Consider the following 25,057-nt stretch of genomic DNA (forward strand, 5'->3'; position numbering starts at 1 on the left):
AGCACTCCCTCTTCCTTTCTTCCTTTCTGCTTTTTCTTTATTTCTTTATTTATTTTTCTCAATTGATTATTTCTTATAGTCTAAAAATTAACTGTGAAAAATAAAACTTATAAATTTAAATGATGATAAAAAGTTTGTGATAAAGAATTTTCTAAATGCAACAATTTATTCAATTATAATTTAACAATATTGAATTATTAAATTAAATGATATATGTATTTATAAAATGTTGATGAAATAAAAAAATTTGTCAAATCAAACACTACTTTGACCAATACAGTGATGTACCCAACAACGTGTTTTTAGCCTTTGCCCTTTGGGTCAAATAGATAGCAAGAGTAGGCTAAAAAGTGTAACATTTATAATAGCAACAAAATCATTTATGAATGTTACCCAAAACTCTATTATTGGAGAGAAAGGGAGGGAGGGAGGGAGGGAGGGAATGCACAAATGATATTTAACAAAAACTTATTATATAAAATTTCTCACAAGAGATAAATTTATAAAGTTTATAACTATATCCATATTCTCAAACATAAAAAATTAATTTAAGACATTTGACAATTGAATTATTTTTAAAATAACTATCTGTGATATCTTAGTAATGATTTGATTTATCATTTAAATTACTGATTTTAGTGGTAGGGGGGGGGGGGGGGGGGGGGGGGAATTGTACAAATGATATTTAACAAAAACTTATTATATAAAATTTCTCACAAGAGATAAATTTACAAAGTTTATAACTATATCCATATTCTCAAACATAAAAAATTCATTTAAAACATTTGACTATTGAACTATTTTTAAAATAACTACAGTGATATCTTAGCAATGATTTGATTTATCATTTAAATTACTGATTTTAGTGGTATGGATCCTCTTATGTAATTGAAATTAATATGATTATCGATGATAAAATCTTTTATTTAAAACAAAGTAGAGGGTGCGGAATGTATATTTGTATATAAGACGATTTTAACCCCGAACATAACAAAATGTAAGGGTCATGGGAAGGACCTTTGCGGGATCCAAGGGACATAACCACTTAAAGTGATATAGAAAACATGCTCAGATGGAAGTAAAGTTAAAGAAATAGGTGAGTTTGGGTCTCATTAGGAGGCACAATTCAAGCTGCCTAATAGCTTTGAAAACCAAACTGCCTACTAGCCAACGCTGCCTAGACAACCTGGAACCAAGCTGTCTCGACAATCCAAGCTATTTAGACAGCTTCGAGTGAAGTTGATTGTTTGAGTAATTCTACCAGCAACTCAAGCAAGATAGTTTTTTTCAAAAAATTTCATCAACCTAATCAAATTTCCAGACAAATGAGTACATATATACTAATATTTCTCTTATAATTCTTATGATTTTTTTAGAATGAAAAAGACTTTAGTAAAACAAATCTAGCAAGTAGCTAGATCAAAACAACCAAACCATTACAAAATAATCGACATATGGTTTTGAAGTCAACCAACTTAGCTAAACGACCTCTTATACCTATTTCGACACCAAAAATACGCTTGAGTGACAATATTTTAAAAATAAAAACTCTCTTATGTTGAATTTAAGAAAAAAGAACTTTGTTCTTTAAAACCCAAAATGTGCCACCATATGATAAGGAAAACTGCCTCCAAGAACTCCTTAACAACCTTCCGAATTCAAAGACCTTCAAACCAAGTAAACCAATACAAAAAAAAACCATGAATATCTATAACCCGCCAACACAAAACTCGGTCCATAATGGCCAAAGCAACCGGACACGAGAAAAATAAACGGTTCACCGACTCCACACCATGATCACAAAAGGGCAACTCAAAGAAGGAATTTCCATGCCTATTTAGATAGAAAAATCCAAGTTGGCAACTAATCCCAAGACTCTCTTACGTAATCTAACAATCTATATTGCTTTGTGTTTTGTACCAAAAACTTTTCAAAGCTTTGTACCAAAAACACAAGAGAGTCCTAATGTATTGTCCCACATTGAATGTCTCAGTATCACATACATATCAAAAAAATATCAACACCAAAAGTGAATATACACAACCCATGTGATATCCACATTCTTATCTACCAAACCCATGCTATTGAATCCTATTTTCTAACAATTATATTGATATCTCTGTTGGTAACTAAGGTCGAATTTATCAAGGACTTGACTTCAAAGTTTGCGAAGTTGGAAAAGTTCAAAGACACTGATACCTAACGCCGGTAGATAAAATGCGCTTTTTGTTTAAAAATATAAAAGTAGTATATGTCTAGTCTACCCCGATGCTAGAAATTGTGGAAGACGAGACACTACAATATGTAAGGAGGATGAGTATTTTGGTAGAAAGATGATTACACATACAAAGAACATATTATAAACGATACAATATGTAAGGAGGATGGGTATGTGGTAGAAAGATGATTACACATACTGATGACATATTATAAAGGATATATCTAATTTCTTATCCGATATTTACTAAAATGCAAAAAGTACGAAGAGATTGTGAAATTACCTTGAATCAAAATATTCTTAGAAGATTTTGTTTCTTCACAGAAGTTTTTGGTAAACAATTTAGTGAAGTCATTTGCATTTTGGATCAATTCACACTACAAAAAATAAATATGAATGAATCCATTGTTGTGTCTAGTGTGATTGGTAAATTACCTCCATCTTGGAAAGATACAACGGTACATTGAAACACAAAAAAAAAATAATAATAATAATAATAATAAAAATTCTCATTTGTTTAGTGTCATTTGCTCATTGGAGATTTTTTTTCGGTACAAGAAAATGACAAAAGTAAAGGTAAAATTGAATTGGATAGACATCTCTTCACATGGTTGAAGAAAAGAAAACAAACTCCAACAACAAAGGAAAATGCAATAAATGGAAGTTTGATGGACCACACAAATCCAATAAAAAGTAAAAGGATTCGGTGTGTTGGAGATTCAAAAAGTTTGTTTGTGTTTTGTACCAATATCATATTATATAAAAAAGCATGAATAATATTGTTACAAAGTTGTTTCAAAATTCATAGAACAAATACGGATGTATACATTTTGCCTTTTCTTCATCCTTATCGTAGTTGTTTTTGTTTATTGGAAACTATTCATATCGTATATTTATAAAAACATTTGTAAACATGCAATTTTTGTTTGGTTGAATCGTTAGACGATGTAAGTAATATTTTAGAAATTGATTTGAAGAATTGTACTTTGTGTGACGTTTTTAAAATTACATACCCTATGGTGATCATTAAAAACATAAGACACCATCCATTTTGTTCATAACAACAATTATGCCACATCTGATCTAAATCATAGTTTTATTTGATCTTATGGGGTTCTCTCTCTCTCTCTCTCTCTCTCTCTCTCTATATATATATATATATATATATATATATATATATATATATATATATATATATATACACACACACACATCTCACATTAGTGGTAGTATGATTGACATGATATAAAAGGGGAAGGGAGGGATTTAATTTAATAGTATTTGTCTTTATGGCATGTCAATTTAGGCATCTTTCACAAACAGATTCTCTCCTCCCTACTTTTGTCCGTTACCTTGTCTTAATTTTACTCACCAATATTGTCCAATGGTAATAACTTACTCAGACAAGTTCTTGGTGGGACTTAATCAATATACTAAACCATCAAGACCCTTAATTTCATATTAAATCCTCAAACCTTGTTTAAATTTCACATTAAATCCTCCACAAAATAACATTTAGACCTCAGTTTCATTTCTGGTAGAATCTTGTCTCTTAACATCTCATTAATTTCATGAAAATTAGTATGAGATCGATCTCCCACAAAAAATACATAATTGCACCCCTTAACATACACCTGACTAAACCCTGGCAATTTACTACTCACTTTAACCTTCATCTCCCTCCTCACTTTAGCAACTTCCTCCCATCTCCCAGATGCTGCAAAAACATTTGCCAATAACACATACCCTCCTGATTCATTTGGTTCAAAATCTATCACCTTTTGTCCTATTTCACTTGCAAGAACATCATCACCATGCAACTTACATGCACCTAATAGTGCTCCTAAAACAGCAACATCTCTCATATCATGAGGCATTTGGTCAACCACTTTCAGAGCCTTGTCTAGTTGACCAGCTCGACCTAAAATGTCAACAAGACACGCATAGTGCTCAGATTTTGGTCCCACATTGTAAACATGCATCATTGAATTAAAGAACCTCCATCCTTTATCAACAAGACCTGTATGACTACATGCGGTTAACAGGGCTAAGAATGTAATTTCATCTGGATGAAACCCTAATCGTAGCATTCTTGCAAAGATTTGTATAGCATGAGGACCAAATCCGTGAGTTGAATATGCTAACATCATTGCTGTCCATGAGACTATGTCCTTTGTGTGAAAAGTATCAAAAGCAAGTTTAGCAGATTCAAGATCTCCACATTTGGCGTACATTGTGATGAGAGAATTAGCAAGTGAGATCTCATGTTCAAGCCCTAATCGTATTGCAAGTGAATGAGTTTGTGATAAGTCAACGCAATCATCACATGAAGTCACCACAGAAGTGAGAGTACACTCATTTGGCCTAATGTGAGAATGAAGTAGAAAGATTAGATGCTTGAAGGACTCACCTCTGGGACCTGCTTTAGCATATCCACCAATGATTGCATTCCAGCTCACAACATTCCTTTCAGGCATTCTATGGAAAAGCTCATTGGCTTCAGTCATCAGGCCTTCATTTGTATAGGCAGTTATCATTGCATTCCATGCAGCTATGTCTTTTCTTGGCATCTGATTGAAGTATTGTCTAGCAAGCTTTGTAGAGCTATTTTGTGCCAAGCCTGTCACCATTGTAGTCCAAGAAACATGATTTCTTTTAGGCATGGAAGTGAATAAGTCAATAGCTTCTTTAGTTCTGTTATCATTGAAACAACCTTGAATCATTATGTTCCATGAGTAAAGATTACGCAGTGGCATGGAGTTAAAAAGTTTAAGTGCCTCATCAGTTTGGAGATTATCAATGTATACCTTGATCATGGCAGTCCACACAACCACATTTTTGTTGGGGGTTTGATCAAAAACAGCCCGAGCTTGATCAATCAAACCATTATGAGCATAACCTAAGATCACCGAGGTCCAGGACACCACGTTTTTACCAGGCATTTCATCGAACAGCTTCTGTCCCTCACTGACAAGTCCATTTCTAAAAAGCCCGGATATCAAACTGGTCCATGAGTAGACGTTCCTGCGGGGCATTTGATCAAAGATTCTCCAAGCGTCGTCCATGCGGCCAGCTTTGGTGTAAGCATCAATCATTGCAGAATCAGCGACAATATTTCTCTCTGGAATTGTATGGAATAGAGCTTCGGCGCTGAAGAGATCGTTGTTCTTTATGTAGACGGTGATCATAGAAACGTAGGAAACAATGTCTCGTTGAGGCATTTCATCAAACAGTTTCCTAGCATCATGGACTTTCCCAAAGCGACCTAACTCAGTTAATCTGATATTGTAATCGTACAAAGTATTCGGAAATGCTTTGGGCTTGTAATAACCAGCGTCGGGGGAACGAAATGGATATGGAGGGTTAGATTTGTAGGAGTGTAGCTGGATGCAAAAGGTGCGGCGTCTGTGAGAAGAAAAGATAAACGGATAGCCAGATAAAGAGCCCGTCCACCTCCATTTCCACCGGATTAACTTGGCGCCAACATTCATATTCATAAACCACGCCGCCGCCGCACTATTGCGTCTTTACGACGGAGTGTGTCGTTTTCAGGGGCCAATTCATTTGAACATCGGTGAAGTGATTTGTGAGTTGGTAGTTAAACAATGTGACGATTCTAAAATTTCTTATTGAGAAAACTAGAAAAATGATTCCTGTGCTGTTTCCTTTGGTTCTAATCCAACAGGTTTTTGTTTTGCAAAAGGAATCCTTTTGTCAAAGTTTGATTGTGGTTTCGTTTGTCTTCTCTTTTATTGTTTTTATTACATGTATTAAATAAAAAATAGAAAATTTTGGTAAGTCCTTTTAGAATTTTCAAGATTTAGACAAATATTAAAGATTTTTAAGCAATAACCACCAATTTTGAGGTTAAAAATGTGAAATTAGCTCTAAGGTTGCGCACCTGTAAAATTCTTTTTCGTAGGTCACATGTAATGATCCAAATTTTTTAACATCTAATCTATAATTATGAAATTCTACTCTAATTAAAACACTTAAATTTCAAGGACAATCAGCTATTTACAATAAAATCTTACATACAAATTGGAACAACAAAAAATACAATAAATAGTAACCTACTATTTAAGTCTTGTCCTTGTGTTCCCGTCTTCTCCTTTGGTACCACGACTACTGCTACTTGAACCTGTAAAACATAAAATCTCTGCAAAATCAAACACAATGTGTCTGGTGAGTTATTCTTCTATCTTTCCTTATATTTCTTTTCCTTATCTTCTCATACTCTTTCTTTAGTAACATGTCCTGCTATTATTTCTTCTTTCATCTATTTTTTTTTTGTCTTTCTTCTCTAATTTGTCTTTTTACTCTTACTCATCTCCTCTGTCTCTTTCTCTGTCATCTACTTTGTTTCTCATACTCTTCTTTTAGCCTATTCTTAGGCTCTTCTCATACTCTATATCTGTATCTAACTTTGTTTCTTCTTTACCATGTTTCTTCTCTGCTCTACCTATTCTATGCTCTTTCTCTTCTCCATCCCCAATTCTAATGCCTCAACATTCTGTTCTCATTCAGACCCAACAGTCACATCTCATACTTTATCATCTATATCTTCTAAGGGAAGCAACATCCCACTACATTATAAAGTATTCTCATTCGGTCATACTTCTCTTTCTTATGATCCCTCGTGATCCTTAATCTTTCTTCCCCTCTTGAATCTGCTCATGGATTCATTGCTCTTAATCCTTCACGGATTATCTATAAGTTCTTATAAAGAACTATATTATCTTGCTCCTCTCAAGGAACCTTTCACTATCTTCTATAGCCATATACAATATGGATTCCCGCAGGAGTCATCTATCTAAATTCCCAAAGGGAATCATCATCTCTTTGCCCGTAGGGACATACTCTCATTCCCGAAGGAAATCTCCATCTCTTGTCCCCGAAGGAACCATACATTTATTCCTGAAAGAATCATACTCTTTGTCCCCATAGGAACCTCTATCTGTTGTCCCCAAATAAACCTCTATCTCTTGTTCCCAAAGAAACCTCTATATTTACCTCTCCATCTTTGTTATGTGACTAATCACATAATACTTGTCCCATGGATAATTTATATCTTTATCTCATCAAGATATCATCTAATATTTCTTTTATAGTACTTAATTCATTAAGTACCTTATTTCTATCTATGTCTAATAACATATATGTATTCTACACAATACCAATACTGTCTAGACATACATTCTTACTCTTATGATTATACTACATATAATCATCTTTTGTTACTTTCTACTATCTCTTGGGTATTAACAAATACCCTTCTCATCTCCAATCATGCATATGATTATATTTCATATAATCTTATTCTTCTTTTATCTACTCTTATGGATATTACTCATAATACCCATATCCCTTCCTTGTACATACACACATGCTCTGGTTATACATACATGCTCATGTACATGGTCTTACATGTATAACTACAAGCACTTAATCTCACATATGGTTATAATTTATATAAGCCTATATTTCCTTTCTCTTTGTCATGCTCATATACATGACTCTAACATACATAAACATATATACATATATACATAAAGTGTATAAAATAACTTAAAGAGATAAAGAGAGAGTAATAACTCACCTTATTAGTTAGCGAAGATTAACTATCCCATTTTCCTTTACTCTACCATTGATGCATTTTGGATCCATCTTCTTTGCTCTTAAGCATGTTTATAAACATGCACAAGTATCTTAATATTTGTCATAGTCTATTAAGAGTTTTTGACTCTCTAAGTCAAAATAACCACTTAATGGATCATATTTATATATTTTCATTCTCTACATCTTAATTCCTATCAATTAATGAATTAGGCATCCTATACTACCTAAGTCGTCCCAATATAGCATCCAATGAATTAATTAACCATAATCACTAGTTAGGGTTTCAGACCCTAACTATTATTGGATTGATCCCACTCATGGGGATTACATACAAAGCTTGTTTAAGGCATCTAACACTTTCATTAACACAACTAACAAACATTTTTTTAACATAATTTAACTTTATTAGCTCAAATCATCAAGAATATCGTTTAGCCGTAATTAGCTTAAAATTGGTTAAATTGATTACCTCATGAGCTCTTAATCTCCAATTCAAACCTCAAACACCCTTAACCGCCTCTTATTCGTATTCATTCCTCGGAATCACTAGAGCTTAGCTCCAAAGAGGGGTTTTTCTTAGGGGGGGGGGGAGTGGAGAGAATGAAGGCTTAACATCCTTTTTCATCTGATGCAACACCGTGCCCCAACCATCTTTTTATCGCACCGTGACCAGTTGACCTCGGTCAATGGTCGTCACTTAAGCCATCACACCGTGGCAATTTGCTTGCCATGTCGTAGTACTCTTTCTCCACTAGCATCCTACTTTGGCCACCGCATCGTGGCACCTATATACCGTGCTATGGGGAAAAGTACATTGCCATTTTTTTCTTACGACGGAGTCTCGCCGCGTCGTGGTAATCTACCCACCGTGTTGTGGTGGCTACTTGATAGCAGCTCCTTGGCTGATTTCAATCCAGCTTTAAGACATTTTGTAACAACCATTTTCTAGGATGAATCGAATTAGGGTTTCGAGGAGTCAAAATGTTGGATTTTGGAAGAAAAGTAGCCTCACGACATGAGATTGGAGGCTCACGACATGAGATGGGTTGCATGAAAACTTTTATCCAGGATTGAACTCACAACGTGAGACATGGAGCTCACGAGGTGAAAGCTGTTGCAACCCAAGCCAATGATCATTTTAGGGTTTCCTTTGTATTTCAGCATCTCTCAACTCATTTTAGGGTTTCTTATCAGCCCCAAACCCTCTTTCACCTCAGAAAAAACCCTAGTCTTGATTCTTGCTTGATCTTTGGTCATTTTTGAGCTTATCTTGGTTTGGAAGAAGGAGAAAAAAAGAAGAAGAAGGTGATGTTGAGTTGAGGCTTGTAAGACATCTTCATCATCATCTTACATTGTTTCTAGATCATTGCAAGTATCAAATATTCATCCTTTATTGTTCTATGAGGCCAGATTTAGGTTTTGTTCCATTTTTCCTCTTAGTTGTGCAAGTTTGATGGATGAAAACCATAAAGTTGGTAACTTTATAAATTATTAAGGTCTTAAGAGTAATATGGAGTTGAGATCTAGTGAATGGTTGAGTTTTTGGAGCCTTGCATGAAAGTTGGATGTTTTTTCTTCAACTTTTGACCCAAATGAGATCTAGACATGTATTGGACATATATGTCTTAAAAGCATCGACTTTCCAGTGCATTATGGAGTTATAAGATCTTCTGGAAAGTTTCAAGGCTTAATGGATTAAGGACTTAAGAGTTGGACTTTTGACTTCAGACTGATCTCACGACGTGAGGGTTGAATGACCTCGTTTCTTGTTAGCTTTTTGACGCTCACGACGTAAGAGGAGGCTCTCACGATGTGAGTTCAGATCCGTTGACTTTTCTTGACTGAGTTGGCCAGGGTGAGTTGGGATGAGTTGGAATCGGACCGAGTGAGATCTCATGACGTGACTAAGGGTTGGTCACGGTGTGAGGGTGGATAGTCTTCTGATCTTCCAGATCTGCTGAGGAATACTACTTCTATAAGCCGTAGTGCTGTCGGATCATCTTCTGATCAAGTGAGTGTGTAGTTATTTTCTTTCTAATACAATAATACGAAGTATTTTATATAAAATACGTGCTATGTGTATATATTTGGTTGTGTTATGTGTGAATGTGTATTCACTCTCTTCTATCTTATAGATCTGATTATTTCTCTATGAGATATGTGTTATGTGTGTGTGCGCCTCATCTGTAATGTGATATATGTGTTGATTAAAGCATGCTATACAGTTTTTTTTTAAAAAACTATGTATACAAATGTATATTTTTATCTACTAATATGTTGGGTAGAACATAGGTAGACAGTTGGTGTGTAATAAACAGATGAGAGGCCTCGTTGTTGTTTGATTGAGTCATCTAGCGGAGTTTAGATGACGACCACTGGCTATTCTAGACAGTCTTGTGGAAACATTAGCAGGTTTGCCACCTGTAGGTGTTAATGAACTTGGGTGTTCATTCGCTGTACTCCATCCCCCTCATGGTTGCCTTATTTGACTTATATTGCTGAGGTACCCCCGAAGCATGTGTTGTCGCCCCGTTGAAATATTCTTAGACTAGGTCCCTTATGTTAGTTGTTTTAGGGACATTAAAGTGAGAATAACGGGAATGGGTAATTGGGTTATTGTTGGTTGGTGAAAATTAAATATGATATTTATTGTGGGTTGAAAACCCTATATGCTCACCAGGCTCCCAAGCCTGACCCACTCAGTTTTAAATTGTATTACAGGAAGTGGCGCAAGGGCATGAGATGGATGAACCATCAAGTTGTTTTGTTTACAAGTCTGCATATGTTTATATTTGTTATATGACTTGTAATGTATTCGTTTATGCTTATTGGTCTGTATCGAAAAATGACACCCCGAGTTTTGATTATAATGAAAATACATTTCTTTTATGAAATGCTTCGGTAAACATTGTTTTATCATGTTTTGTTTTTGGGAACAAATTCCGCAACTCTTTCAAATCAAAAGGATTTACTCTGAAAATATTTAAAAGCATAAATGAAAATCGGTCTTTTCTGGCCGAGATTTTGGGGATGTCACAGTTGGTATCAGAGCATTAGTTTAAGCGAACTAGGAATTTGTAGGATTTCTAGACTTAAACTTAGAATGTTAAGTGAAATTTTGAGATGTGTGTCTGTTGTGATTTAGACACGAGCACTAGTTTATTTTAGGAAAGTTGCCTAAAATGCTTTTATGTGCTAAATGTTATATGTTGCCATATATGATATTATTTTTTCGGATCTATGGTCTGTTGCCGACCGGATCTAGAAACCTTATGTGTGTAGGATTCTAAGCGTACGTCTACGATATTAGAACTAGCATGTAAACGTTTCGGAGTGATAAGGATGATTTGAATATCTATCATGATTGATGATCTAATTTCACCTTATTCGGTGTGTAGATCAAAATGGTGAGAACAAGAAGTGGAGTTGGAAATGCTGACGAAAACAGGAATCAACCACCAGTGATTGAGCCAATACCTGTCGTAGCAGCAGCACCTGAGCCAATAACCATGGCTGGTGTGCAATTGATGATTCAGACGATGTTGGATCGTCAGATGGATGAAACTAGACGGTTGCTTCAACAAAATCGTGAAGAACTGTCGATTCGTGTGGAAGAGCCTGAATTAAATGAAGGGCACTCGGAAGGTGGAAACTTCAGTGGGTCTGTTGGTCCAGCCAACCCACCGATAGTTAGGCAAGATAACCGTGAAGGAAGGAATGATGGAATGGGATGCAAGTACAAGGACTTTTTGACTTGCAAACCATCGACCTTCAATGGAAAGGAGGATCCGATTGGGGTTATGGATTGGATCTCCGAAATGGAGCTAGCCTTCATGACTTGTGGCTGCAGAGGTAAATTACAGACTATCTATGCCGTGCGTCAATTCCGAGGTGGAGCCGTTCGTTGGTGGAACACTCTAGGGAAGACCTTAAGCCCTAATGAGCCACTGTAATTGTCATGGGCAGAGTTCTTGGTGCAATTCAAGCGCAAGTTCTGCTCGGCTCAAAATCTGTTGGAGTTGGAGAACAAGTTCCTGACATTGACTAAAGGCAGCATGTCAGTTGATGAATACACCAATAACTTCACCGATAAGATGGAGTTTGCCTTGCGTATCGTTCCAGACGAGCTGACAAAGGTGGATCGGTATGCGAAGGGACTTCCATGGGAGTACGAGGTGCCAGTACGTCAGGCACTTACTCTAGAGGCAGCTATCTGGGCTGCCAAGTCTGTGGAGAACATGATCAAGGGGAGAACCACCGACAAGGTTGTTGTTGGTGACAAAAGAAAGTTTGAGGGAACATCTGGTTCCGGTAAGAAAGGAAAATTTTCGAAATCTGATTCGAAAAAGTTTGGAGGAAAAGGAGGCGAGGCGAAGTGGTGTGACAAGTGTAAGAAAAAGCACTTTGGGAAATGTAGCGAGGATGTGACCTGCTACAAGTGTGGAAAGGTTGGACATTTTGCCAATGAATGTCCGATCAACAAAAGGATGTGTTTTGGTTGTAATGAAGAGGGGCACATTTTGAAAAATTGTCCGAAGAAGAAGGAGGCAGCAAAGCCCAACATTCCACCAAAGCCGAAGGCGAGGGCCTTCCAGATGACACTTGAGGCTGCAAAGGATGAAGCTGATGTCGCTTCAGGTACCTTTCTCGTAAACGAATTACCTGCTCATATATTGTTTGATTCTGGAGCCAACTACTCCTTTATTTCGCATGAGTTTGGTAGAAAGCTAGCTTTGCCTACTGATAGACTAGATAATGCTTTATTAATCGAAGTAGCTAGTGGCAAGTTTGTACATGTTAGCCATCGTATGAAAAACGTCTTGATCGACCTTAATGGGAATAAGTTTCACGAGGCGTTATTGCCTATCGAACTAATGGTTTCGACATCGTCTTGGGAATGGATTGGCTTAGCGCCAATGATGCCGAAATTTTATGCAAGAAAAAGATAGTTACACTACAAGAAAAAAGGCCTTTTACGACGCTCATTGCGCGTCGAAAAACGCTCAGACGACGCGCAAATGCGTGTCAAGGAAGGCCCTATCATAAAGAGAGACGACGCGCTTTTGCGCGTCGTCTATAGACGACGCGCATTTACGGCGCGCATTTACGACGCGCGGTTACGACACGCAATGCGTATCAAGGAAGGCCCTGTCATAAAGGAAGACGACACGCATTCGCGTGTCGTAACCTTACGACGCGCGTGTTAATGACACGCAATGCGTATCAAGAAAGCCCCTGTCAAGAAAGGCCATGTCATAAATGAAGATGACACACATTTTTGCGTATCGTAATTTTAAATGTTTAAAAAAATATTTTTTTATAGATTTACTAATTTTCAAATTAAATTTGCATTTAATGCATCATAATAGAAAATAAAATATCATATACAAAAAATATGATCCATTTCATAAAATTTAATGTCATACAAAAATAGAATCCATTGCATAATATTTTATTACAAATTTGACATTTTTTTGTTTCCGTACTTTGACAATTTGTGCTGCTGATGATTCCGGAGCCAATCCGCGACTGCATTCCAGAGCTGATTCAGTGGAAAGAGTATCCCAGACTCCATCACTTGAAATTACAAGCCGCCCACAAGCAGAAGATAGCTGAAGATCATGAATAAATAAAATTTGTTAATAAAAAGAGGAATAAATTGAGTTTAATTACTAAACACCAACATTCAAACCAATTAATGAAAGTTAAAGCATCTAAATAATATAGCATGGGATGCAAATATATCATGCATCGTACAAACAATGAAGATTTTTAGTTTCTGGAAGATTATTGACATCATTGGGATTAAGAGTTTTCTTTGCTTATTCGTTGCACCTCATATGTTTCCATCACATTTGAAGGATTATAATGCTACATAGCTCTATTAAAGATGCTACAATATCTCTCTATTGTTATGCATGAAATCAAGACATATGATCTTCTAATACTAGAAAACAAGAGCTATTCGGAATAATAAAGCTACATACCTGAGTTTGCAAGAGGTATCGCAAGGTGCTGCCGACTCAAAACCAAGCAGCCTTAGGCACTTATCAAGGACTGAACTGAGGATGCACATCTGATAGAAAAAAGATAAAAATATAATTACAAGGATTAATAAAAGCTATTCGGAAGCCAACAATGAGAACCAAATTTATTTAAAAAAAAGGAGATAGAGAAAGAGAGAGACTACTTGCATCTAGCCTCTAAAAATGTGCTTTGTGTAACCATCACCCGGATCAGCACCAATCTGGATCTTTTGATCTGAGGCTCTGTTATGTGTCTCGCTTAAGACATCCAGATAATCTGAATGCTTCTTCTCAGTTTGAAACTGCAATAATTGAGATACATTTCATTTAGAGGGGATAGATAAAGAAAATATGAATGACCATCAATTTATCAGTAATCAAAGGGGACGGTTCTCTTCAGCAGAAAGATAGAGCCTTTGATAGATCCTAGTGAATCAGTTACTAAGGAATGTGACATGTAGATTGGATTGGTAAACCAAAAGGTAACAGTGTCACTGCAGGGTTTTGCATTTTCTTGAGACTCAAAAGGGCAGTGATGTCTTATTCTAGGTTGATTGTTAAAAAAATTAATATGGAATACCTAATATGGAAACAGTAAAAAAATTAATAGTAAAAAATAAGTAGTACCAAGTCAACAGACAAATGATTTCTTTAAATATTACAAACAAGATAATCTTATAGTTAAAAACGCATCCAAACATATTTAATTTTGACAATGATTTATAGTAAAAATCATACCTCTTTTTATAGGTTTACAGCCTCAGCATAGAATTGTTTCTTTGAGTAGCCAAATTTTCTCAATTTTTCAATATCATATGCATTTTTTAGTTACATGTATATACAAAATAAGTAGTACCAAGTCAACAGACAAAGGAAGGTAAAACTGAAACTTGAAAATTAAAGATAAGTTAAATTACACTTTCAGGTTAAAAAGATAACATATATATATATATATATATATATATATATATATATATATATATATATATATATATATATATATATATATATTACTCGTATAAAGAAGCATTCAGAATGTAAAATTTCATGTAAAAGGTAGTAAAGTAGATTTAATTATAACATCTAGAAAAATATCATCTTTTGTTCTTCTCCATCCAGTCCTTGTGAACCACCTACAGATGAAGCGTCTAATTAAGCTCGTTTAATCAACTCAGATATCTAATTAAGCTCTTTTAGGACCCTATACCATTTATGCATTCAAGCCAGTATATTTATATTTTTAGGTCAGGCCTGGGGCATTTGCCCGTGTTCACATGCACTGTAGAACTAGCTGGTTGTACCTTTATAGGTGAACAAAGCCAAGAATAAGAAACAAGCTGTAAAGAATGCTGCCATGTCAGCTTGGTCATCTCTCTAAATTTGTAAGCCATATAGTCACTATATATATATATATATATATATATATATATATATATATATATATATATATATATAGAAAATGGGTTTATAAAAAGATCTACTTACTTTTTATTACCTAATGTTTAGTGACTCAGCAAACAGAAAGTTCACTGATGCAAAAAGGGATGTTGGAGGAGCATGTGATTGTAAAGCTACTCAACCAACATATCATGTCATTAGAATAGACAATAAAGAAAAATAGAAATTGAAAATACAAATTTGCAAAAACAACTTACTTGTAAGGGAGATTGTAGAGAATCCCTGTATCCAAGCTACATAAAAATTTATGATATCAACAATATATCATATTATAATTTTTATAAAAATAGATTATTGGATTAATAATGGACACCTCACCTCAAATCGTTCTTGTTCAGGAAGGGGTTCCATTTTCTAAATAAAAATACCCAACATCATCCAAGTATGACCTTAAGTCATGTCTTTGAGCTTCTGAGTAACAAAATATTAAATTTAATTCAAAATCATATAAAAAAAATGGACACACCAGAAACTCAACATGAGTCTCAAAGTGACCAAAATAATAATTGAACAGAAACTCTTGTTCCTGACTCTGGTTTGGTTTCCATCTCCAGCAATCACAACAAAAAAGTTTCCAGGGAGGATTCCATGGGTATGTCTAGCTGTCATGTGGTCAATGGAGTCCCTGCTCCCAGTCACTTTCATCCCATACGAATGAACTCTGGAAACGAGTGAGTTTTATTTTATTATATTTTGATGTGATGAATTAATAAAAAAAGATAAAAAGAAAGTTTTTCCCATGTGTTGTTACTGAAGTATGGGGTAGACCTTCTTGGACCTGTGGATGAGATCTTTTATGAAACTTATGACAGATATGAGCCAACAAATGATGTTGAAGCTGACAGCTGCTTTGTATCAACTGTAAGTAGCAATTAATGTGTTTTTTTGTAGCAACTGTAAGTAGCAATTCACCTTGTATCCATTTCCCAAGTTCAAATAGGCATCAGAAAATGTTGGCTTAAGTTTGACAGCCTCCTGAAATAAACAAGATCCACACTGAGAGTAAATCCATCCGAATAATACAAGACACATATAACATTTGCATGTGATTGACAACAAAAGTAATAATAATAATAATAATAATAATAATAATAATAATAATAATAATAATAATAATAATTATATGTATATACCTTGTAATACTAGAGTTCCCTATTAAGATCACGTGGCTCCATGAAAAGGCCAGCAAGGTTTGACCAAGCAATAGCAAAAGTTGGTTGAATACTCCTTTCCACAAGAAGTTCCCCTCTGAATAGCTCGTAAAGATATTTGGACAAGTAAAGATAGAATGCATAGATAGACAAAACTTAAGTCCACTTTTGCCCCTGGATCATTGTATTGTAAGCCACTGAAGTTCAAATGACATAAATATATAGACGTTAATTTCTTAAAACTATTAACTTTAAATTCCATATCACTTACCATGCTATGAGAAAGGCAGAAAGATAATATGCAGTATTGAGTAGCTCGTAGGATAGTATCCTTGAAATTCCATATCTCCTAAGCTTTTTCAATATCCTGAGAGAATTCCATGGAAAATATCAACAAAAAAATGTTTCTATTTAGGTTTGCCTTTGTAAAACTGATAAATGACAATCAATGTCATAGCCTGATAATATTGAGCAACAGTGATGAAAGACAAGAAGCTTGTACTCTGATGACGAGGATGACATGACTTTCATTTTTTTCTTCTGAACCTAAACAGAACATGTGGAATTTTCAGAAGCCTTGCACTAGAATTATTTTCCCATATGTAGAATTGCTATTGAGTAGACATAATTCCATTGATCAATACCTTCGATAAAGCTGCTGGCAGAATCTGATAGTCTATAAGGCTAACCTTGAAGTGAAGAGTTAACAATTAGCAAAATGGTAAAATTTAAACTGTAAATTAACATATAGTTAACAATGCTAACACCACTCTGAATCTAGAATTTATTCCTAATTTTGATATAAGCATGTAAACCCTAAAAGAACGTCTAGATAACTAAATTTCATCCATCAAAATCAATACCATTAACACTTCCTAACGATTTCAATAATCAAATATATGTATAAACAAATTAACCACATAACATAACTATAAGAGAATGGAGAAGAAATATCGAGAGAAAAAAAAAGGGGAGAATGGAGAAGAAATATTGAGAGAAAAAAAGAGCGAGAATTTAGGTGCTCAAGAATGAGGGACCATCAACTTACCTGATGGGGAGGAACAACAAAGATATATTGCGATTTATTTTTGGAGGAGGCACGACCAACTGTAACTTAGATGATGCTTGAATCGTACCTATCTAGGGCTTCATTAGTTCATAGATGGTGATAGGGAGAAGTTGTAAAACCCTAAATCTCCTTGTTGTATGTCTGACACAAGAACAATGTAACGAGCCCTAAATCGTAGTCTTGTGAGCGTGAAGATCCGAAAATGGTTGGATCTTAAACAAATGCTTGTAAACTTGAGCAATCGTTGCAGTCTCGGGGAGGTGAGGTGAGCTTGAGGATGCCGGCAGGAAGAGGTGAGCATAGGTCGCCGGTGGGAAGAGGTGAGTGGAGATGAGCAGAACCAGAATCCAATGTTTGTAAACTTGAGCATTCTAGTAGTGTTTCCTTCGGTTACTCCTTTCATGTCTCCGACAATCTCCATCTATGGAGGAGAGAGATGAGAGAAAACACGGTGGAGGGGGAGAGACGAGAAGGTGGATGCAAGCGCTTTCCAGAACCAGAATCCAATGTTGGAGAAGATGCAGCAGACATTACCATTGCAAATGCGTTATGTTTGATTAGGGTTTACATAGAGAAGGAAGTGAAAGTCGATCGCAGAGGAAGGGGTTGCAGAGAGAAGGAAGGGAGAGAATGAAATCGATTTGGCGGGTGTAGAGAGTACACAGGGAGGATGGCGGGTGTTCAAAATTTTGGGGGATTTCATTTTCCCTCGGACACGCGCGTTTCTTAAAAAAAATATAAAACGACATTCACAGATGACGCACAAGTGCCTTCCGTGTTTTTAATATTTTTACATCAGACACTAATTTAAAGGCACTCAGTAATGCGCGACATAAATCCTTAAAATTTTTGAAGAGATGACACTTTTTTAATGTCACTCTCTAATGCGTAACATAAATCAAAGAGCGTCGTGTTTTGCGCGTCGTAAAAGGCTGTTTTTTCTAGTAGTGTTAAAGTAAACCCGCCTGGAAAAGATTCGTTTATGGTGTATGGGGACAAACGGCGAGTGAATTCTGGGATCATTTCTCTAATGAAAGCCAGAAAGTGTTTGACCAAGGGATGTACATCATATTTAGCATTTGTGATTGATGCTAAGAAGGAAAAGAAGGTGATGCAGAGCATTCCAGTGGTGTGTGATTATCCGGAAGTATTCCCCGAGGATCTTCCAGGATTGCCACCTGATAGACAAGTGGAGTTCAGAATAGACTTGTTACCAGGAACCACGCCAATAGCAAAAGCACCTTATCGATTAGCACCGACGGAAATGAAGGAGCTGATGATGCAACTTCAGGAGTTATTGGACAAAGGTTTCATTAGACCTAGTTCATCGCCCTGGGGAGCTCCGGTGTTATTTGTAAAGAAGAAAGATGGAAGTATGAGAATGTGCATCGATTACAGAGAGCTGAACAAGGCAACAATAAAGAATAGATATCCGTTGCCGAGGATTGATGACCTGTTTGATCAATTGCAAGGTTCGAGCTATTTCTCGAAGATCGATCTTAGGTCAGGATATCATCAGCTGAAAGTAAGAGAGCAAGATATCGAGAAGACTGCATTCAGAACTAGATATGGACACTACGAGTTCTTGGTTATGTCGTTTGGACTAACCAATGCTCCAACAGCGTTCATGGATTTGATGAATAGGGTTTGTAACCCGTTTCTTGATAAATTTGTGATAGTGTTCATAGACGACATTCTGATTTACTCGAAAAGCCAGGAGGAGCATGGCAGACACTTGCGAGGAGTGTTAGAAGTTTTGAAGAAGGAGAAGCTTTATGCGAAGTTCTCCAAATGTGATTTTTGGATTCGTGAGGTCCAATTCTTGGGTCACGTGGTCAACCAAGAAGGGATAATTGTTGATCCAGCGAAGATCGAAGCTGTGACGAAGTGGGAACAACCGAAAAGTCCCACGGAGATTCGAAGCTTTTTGGGATTAGCCGGATATTATTGCAGGTTTATCCAAGGCTTTTCTTCAATTGCTACTCCATTGACAACTTTGACCCACAAAGGAGCTACTTATGCTTGGAGTGAGAAGCATAAAGAAGCATTCGAGAAGTTAAAGAAGAAGCTATGCGAGGCACCGATACTTTCTCTACCCGATGGAGTTGAAGACTTCGCTGTTTATAGCGATGCGTCTGGTGTTGGATTGGGTTGTGTTTTGACCCAAAGAGAAAATGTGATAGCATATGCGTCTCGACAGCTGAAAGAGCATGAAAAGAATTACCCGACTCATGATTTGGAGTTGCAGCGGTAGTTTTCGCTTTGAAAATATGGAGGCATTACCTCTATGGCACGAAGTGCAAACTTTTCACTGATCATAAGAGTCTCCAATACCTCTTTAATCAGAAAGAATTGAATATGAGGCAACGACGCTGGCTAGAATTACTTAAAGACTACGACTGCGAGATACTTTACCACCCCGGTAAAGCTAATGTTGTTGCTGATGCTCTCAGTCGGAATGTCAATCTTGAAAGGAAGAGGCCAAGAGCGTTGAGAATTGAAGTTGTCTCGACCATTGTGGAAAGTATAAAGAAAGCTCAAGAGGAAGCTTCTGAGAAAAATGACCGAAAGGAGGAACGTTTGGGTAAAACGTTGGTGTTTGGTACTAACGGTCATGGACTGAAGGTATTCCAAGATCGTATTTGGGTACCTAAGTCAGGAGGAATTAGGGATCTTCTGATGGAAGAAGCTCACAAAACCATGTACTCAATTCATCCAGGTAGCACTAAAATGTATAGGGACCTGAAACCCTACTACTGGTGGCCGACGATGAAGCTTGATGTTGCAAAGTATGTGGCCGAGTGTGTGACTTGTGTGAGAGTCAAGACACAACATCAGAAACCGTACGGGAGTTTAGAACCATTGCATGTGCCTATGGGTAAGTGGGAAGACATTGCTATGGATTTTGTCACTAAACTGCCCAGAACAAAGAATGGTCACGACATGATTTGGGTGGTCGTTGATCGATTCACTAAGAGTGCGCATTTCATAGCGGCCAGGGGGAAATGGTCTATGGAAAAGCTTGCGAATTCTTACGTGAAGGAAATTTTGAGGCTTCACGGTGTTCCGTTAACGATTGTATCGGATCGTGATAGCCGTTTCACCTCAAGGTTTTGGAAAAGTCTACAAGAGGAAATGGGTACCAAGTTATGTTTAAGCACAGCTTACCATCCGCAGACTGATGGTCAGAGTGAAAGAACGATACAAAACACTTGAAGATATGCTGAGAGCATGTACCTTGGAATTCCTAGGTAATTGGGATGAACATTTACCGTTGGTAGAATTTTCCTATAATAATAGTTTTCACTCGAGCATTAAGATGGCACCTTATCAAGCTTTGTATGGGCAGAAGTGTCGTACGCCGTCTTGTTGGCTTGAGGCTGGGGAAAAGCAGTTTATGGGACCGGAGATGGTTCATCAAACTGCTGAAAAGTTGAGAATAATTAGGGAAAGAATGTTAGTAGCTCAAGATCGTCAAAAGACCTATGTTGACAAGAAGCGAAGACCGATGACTTTTGAGGTTGGAGATTCGGTTTTGCTTAAAGTCTCGCCGTGGAAGGGACTTATAAGATTTGGTAAAAGGGGAAAGTTGAGTCCAAGGTTTATCGGACCGTTTAAAGTCCTTCAGAGGATTGGGAACCAAGCTTACAAGCTCGAATTACCCGAAGAACTGAATGGAATTCACAACACTTTTCATGTGTGTTATTTGAGGAAGTTCACGGGAGAAGTTCCCGATATAATTCCAATTTCTGAATTGAGAATTGATGAGAACAAAAGGTTGATTGAAGAACCAGAGGCAATTGTTGACCGAAAGACTAAGAAGTTGCGACGCAAAATGGTTGGGTTAGTGCTTGTCCGATGGAAACACACGAATGGGTCGAATCTCACCTGGGAGACGGAGAGTGACATGTTGAGTCGCTATCCGCATTTGTTTGTTGATGTGTGATTCCGGGGACGGAATCATTCTAAGGTGGAGAGAATTGTAACGGCTGTGTTTCTGGGCTTGCCATTTGTAGCAATATAATAGTCTAGGTTAACCTTCGTAACCCGTTTTGAAATAATAAGATTGTATTATTTGAGTATTATGTGTTTTGTGCTTAATTGCTTAATTATGTGGTTTGATTAATTAAGAATAAAAATAAGCGTCAAAATTTAAGTGTAAAATAAACTTAATATCTTTGATTTATGTTGTAGTAGTGGAAACGAGGTTTCCGAATATATATAGAACGCCCAAATCTGACTTCGTATGAGGAAGTTATGATTTATCGAAGTTCCGGCTTAGCGGTATACAGCCTGTTATACTCGATTTGAGATCGAGCGGTTTTTAGCCGAAGCAATCTAAATGAGAATCGAAGATCTCATTGTTGGTATTGAAGCGATAAAAAGTTAGGCGAGAACGGACGTCAAACGAAGAAGTTATGAATTTATAACGAAAGTTTCTGTCCCGGCCTATTAAAAATAATTAATAAAAATAAAGTCAAAATAAGCCGACGGAGTCTAAACGAAAGTCGTAGAGCGTGGTCTCACCTTTCCGTGGATATAAAGAACGTCGAAAACGGAGTTCGTATGAAGAAGTTATGAATTTCCGAAGTTTATTAATCATTTTGTATTTAAATTTAAATCAAAATTCGGAAGCATTATCCGAAGACGAGTCACCGGTCTGATCCGAGGTACGCCCCGCGTACGCGAGAACGCCCCGCGTACTCCGGAAGTGTCGACACTTCGGATGACGCATGCAGTGACGATTCGGAGCCCTGTACGCCCCGCGTTCGTGCGAGGGTCCAACACTATAAAAGGGGATCCGAAGGCAGCCAAAATTCTTGTTCATTTCTTCTCTTCTCTCTCCCGTTTTGCATCGTTTTGCGTGCCAGAAATACCCCGAAGCCCCGGTATCATACTCTATCCCCGAGGCAAGTCCCGAGATCCCGAAGATCCCGAGGAGTGCAGTTCCCGAGTCGAAGCTCTGCCCGCGAGAAGTTCGATTTTCGAGGAGATCTTCCAGATCTGCTGAGGAATACTACTTCTATAAGCCGTAGTGCTGTCGGATCATCTTCTGATCAAGTGAGTGTGTAGTTATTTTCTTTCTAATACAATAATACGAAGTATTTTATATAAAATACGTGCTATGTGTATATATTTGGTTGTGTTATGTGTGAATGTGTATTCACTCTCTTCTATCTTATAGATCTGATTATTTCTCTATGAGATATGTGTTATGTGTGTGTGTGTGTGCCTCATCTGTAATGTGATATATGTGTTGATTAAAGCATGCTATACAGTTTTTTTTTTTTTTTTTTTTAAAATATGTATACAAATGTATATTTTTATCTACTAATATGTTGGGTAGAACATAGGTAGACAGTTGGTGTGTAATAAACAGATGAGAGGCCTCGTTGTTGTTTGATTGAGTTATCTAGCGGAGTTTAGATGACGACCACTGGCTATTCTAGACAGTCTTGTGGAAACATTAGCAGGTTCGCCACCTGTAGGTGTTAATGAACTTGGGTGTTCATTCGTTGTACTCCATCCCCCTCATGGTTGCCTTATTTGACTTATATTGCTGAGGTACCCCCGAAGCATGTGTTGTCGCCCCGTTGAAATATTCTTAGACTAGGTCCCTTATGTTAGTTGTTTTAGGGACATTAAAGTGAGAATAACGGGAATGGGTAATTGAGTTATTGTTGGTTGGTGAAAATTAAATATGATATTTATTGTGGGTTGAAAACCCTATATGCTCACCAGGCTCCCAAGCCTGACCCACTCAGTTTTAAATTGTATTACAGGAAGTGGCGCAAGGGCATGAGATGGATGAACCATCAAGTTGTTTTGTTTACAAGTCTGCATATGTTTATATTTGTTATATGACTTGTAATGTATTCATTTATGCTTATTGGTCTGTATCGGAACATGACACCCCGAGTTTTGATTATAATGAAAATACATTTCTTTTATGAAATGCTTCGGTAAACATTGTTTTATCATGTTTTGTTTTTGGGAACAAATTCCGCAACTCTTTCAAATCAAAAGGATTTACTCTGAAAATATTTAAAAGCATAAATGAAAATTGGTCTTTTCTGGCCGAGATTTTGGGGATGTCACAAATAACATGAAACATGTTTACAAATAACACACACACACACACACACACACATATATATATATATATATATATACACACACACACACACAACAATTTTTTTGGGGGTACTGTAGTACCCCCAACGCCCCATCTAGCTCCGCCACTGCTGTTGTTTGAGCTTTAGAATTACATACCAGTATGGCTCTCATATGATTGGATAGAATGGATTGATTAGTTGGTATGTTGGTTAGACTTTCTGATGCCCCAATGTTGCTTGCTTTGTGCTGTGTGGGACTCATACTGATGTAAGCTAATTATTTCATGAATATGTTAAGTTGCATGATGCATAGGTTAAATAATCTCAGTCTGATTCATTTGGCCCTATGGCGCAACTCACGTTTGATTCTAACCGTTGTAGGGTTGAGTCTTTTAGTCGAAGGATTATCTAAGCTTTGTGGCTTGCAATTGTATTCATGAAGTAGTTAGCTGACACTAGTAAGGAATTTTCAGCAGCTGGTGGTAGGATGGGGTAAGGAATCCTAGGAGAACCTAGGAAGTATGTTAGTACAACGAAGACATTGGTAGCAAATGAGCTAAGAAGTCCTTTGATTGGTCTATGGCTTGGAGTGTTACTACACGAATGTTGCTTGCTTAGTGTTTTGTAGAACTCTTAATGATGTGAGTTATCTATTAAGTGAATATGTTAAGTCACATGTTGCAAAGGCTAAGTAATCTCAGAGCGATGGATTTGACTCTACTACGCAACTCTCGTATGAGTCTAACCGTTCTAAGGTTGAGTCTTTTACTCAAAGGATTATTTAAGCTTTATGGCATGTGATTATATTTATGAAGTAGTTAACTGATATTCATAGGAGTTCTTCAGCAACTGATGGCAGGGTGAGGTCGGAACCTAGGAGAACCTAGGAAGTGCTTTAGTGGGTTGGTTGCGCTGTTAGCGGGTATTTAGACATATTAGTTGAGAAGGTGACTTGAGGATTCAGGATGACTCTTGAGAAAAGTATGGGTAGGTGTGGAAGGTTGTATTGGGCCCGTACAACTGGAAGCACATGATCCATACTCGAATCGAGGGGAGTCACGGAGAATATAGGAAACCTGTGAATGAGGATCATTGGGCATGTTCTAATAATTTTTATGATTGTTTTTTTTAGAATGGTGATGAGCACACGTGGAGGAGGTTCAGCTTCTGGTTCAGGCTTAGGTGCAGATACTGAGCCTATTGATGAGCGGATGCGGGAGTTCATCTCGTCAGAAATCACCAGCGGTATTTTGGAGCAGACTCATGTGATCTTTAGAACGGTCAAGGAGGGGGTTATGGAGATTTTGGATGAGCGTCTAAGCGCGTCCTGCATTGAGATTATAGCTGTTGTGGGAGCTCGCACTCTTTCCTTCCGTGAGTTTCGTGCTTATGGAGCTCCT

At 37.0% G+C, this 25,057-nt stretch overlaps 1 protein-coding gene across 1 annotated transcript; it reads right to left on the reverse strand.

The window, feature by feature from the left end:
* Positions 1 to 3,649: 3,649 nt before the first annotated feature.
* On the reverse strand, positions 3,650 to 5,942 carry LOC111906357 (pentatricopeptide repeat-containing protein At4g02750). The gene has a single exon (XM_023902414.3). The coding sequence runs from the start codon at positions 5,713 to 5,715 to the stop codon at positions 3,706 to 3,708; it is 2,010 nt and encodes a 669-aa protein (XP_023758182.1). The 5' UTR covers positions 5,716 to 5,942; the 3' UTR covers positions 3,650 to 3,705.
* Positions 5,943 to 25,057: the final 19,115 nt, after the last annotated feature.

Source organism: Lactuca sativa, chromosome 7, assembly GCF_002870075.4.
Source record: "Lactuca sativa cultivar Salinas chromosome 7, Lsat_Salinas_v11, whole genome shotgun sequence".
In the NCBI taxonomy this organism is placed as follows: Eukaryota; Viridiplantae; Streptophyta; class Magnoliopsida; order Asterales; family Asteraceae; genus Lactuca; species Lactuca sativa.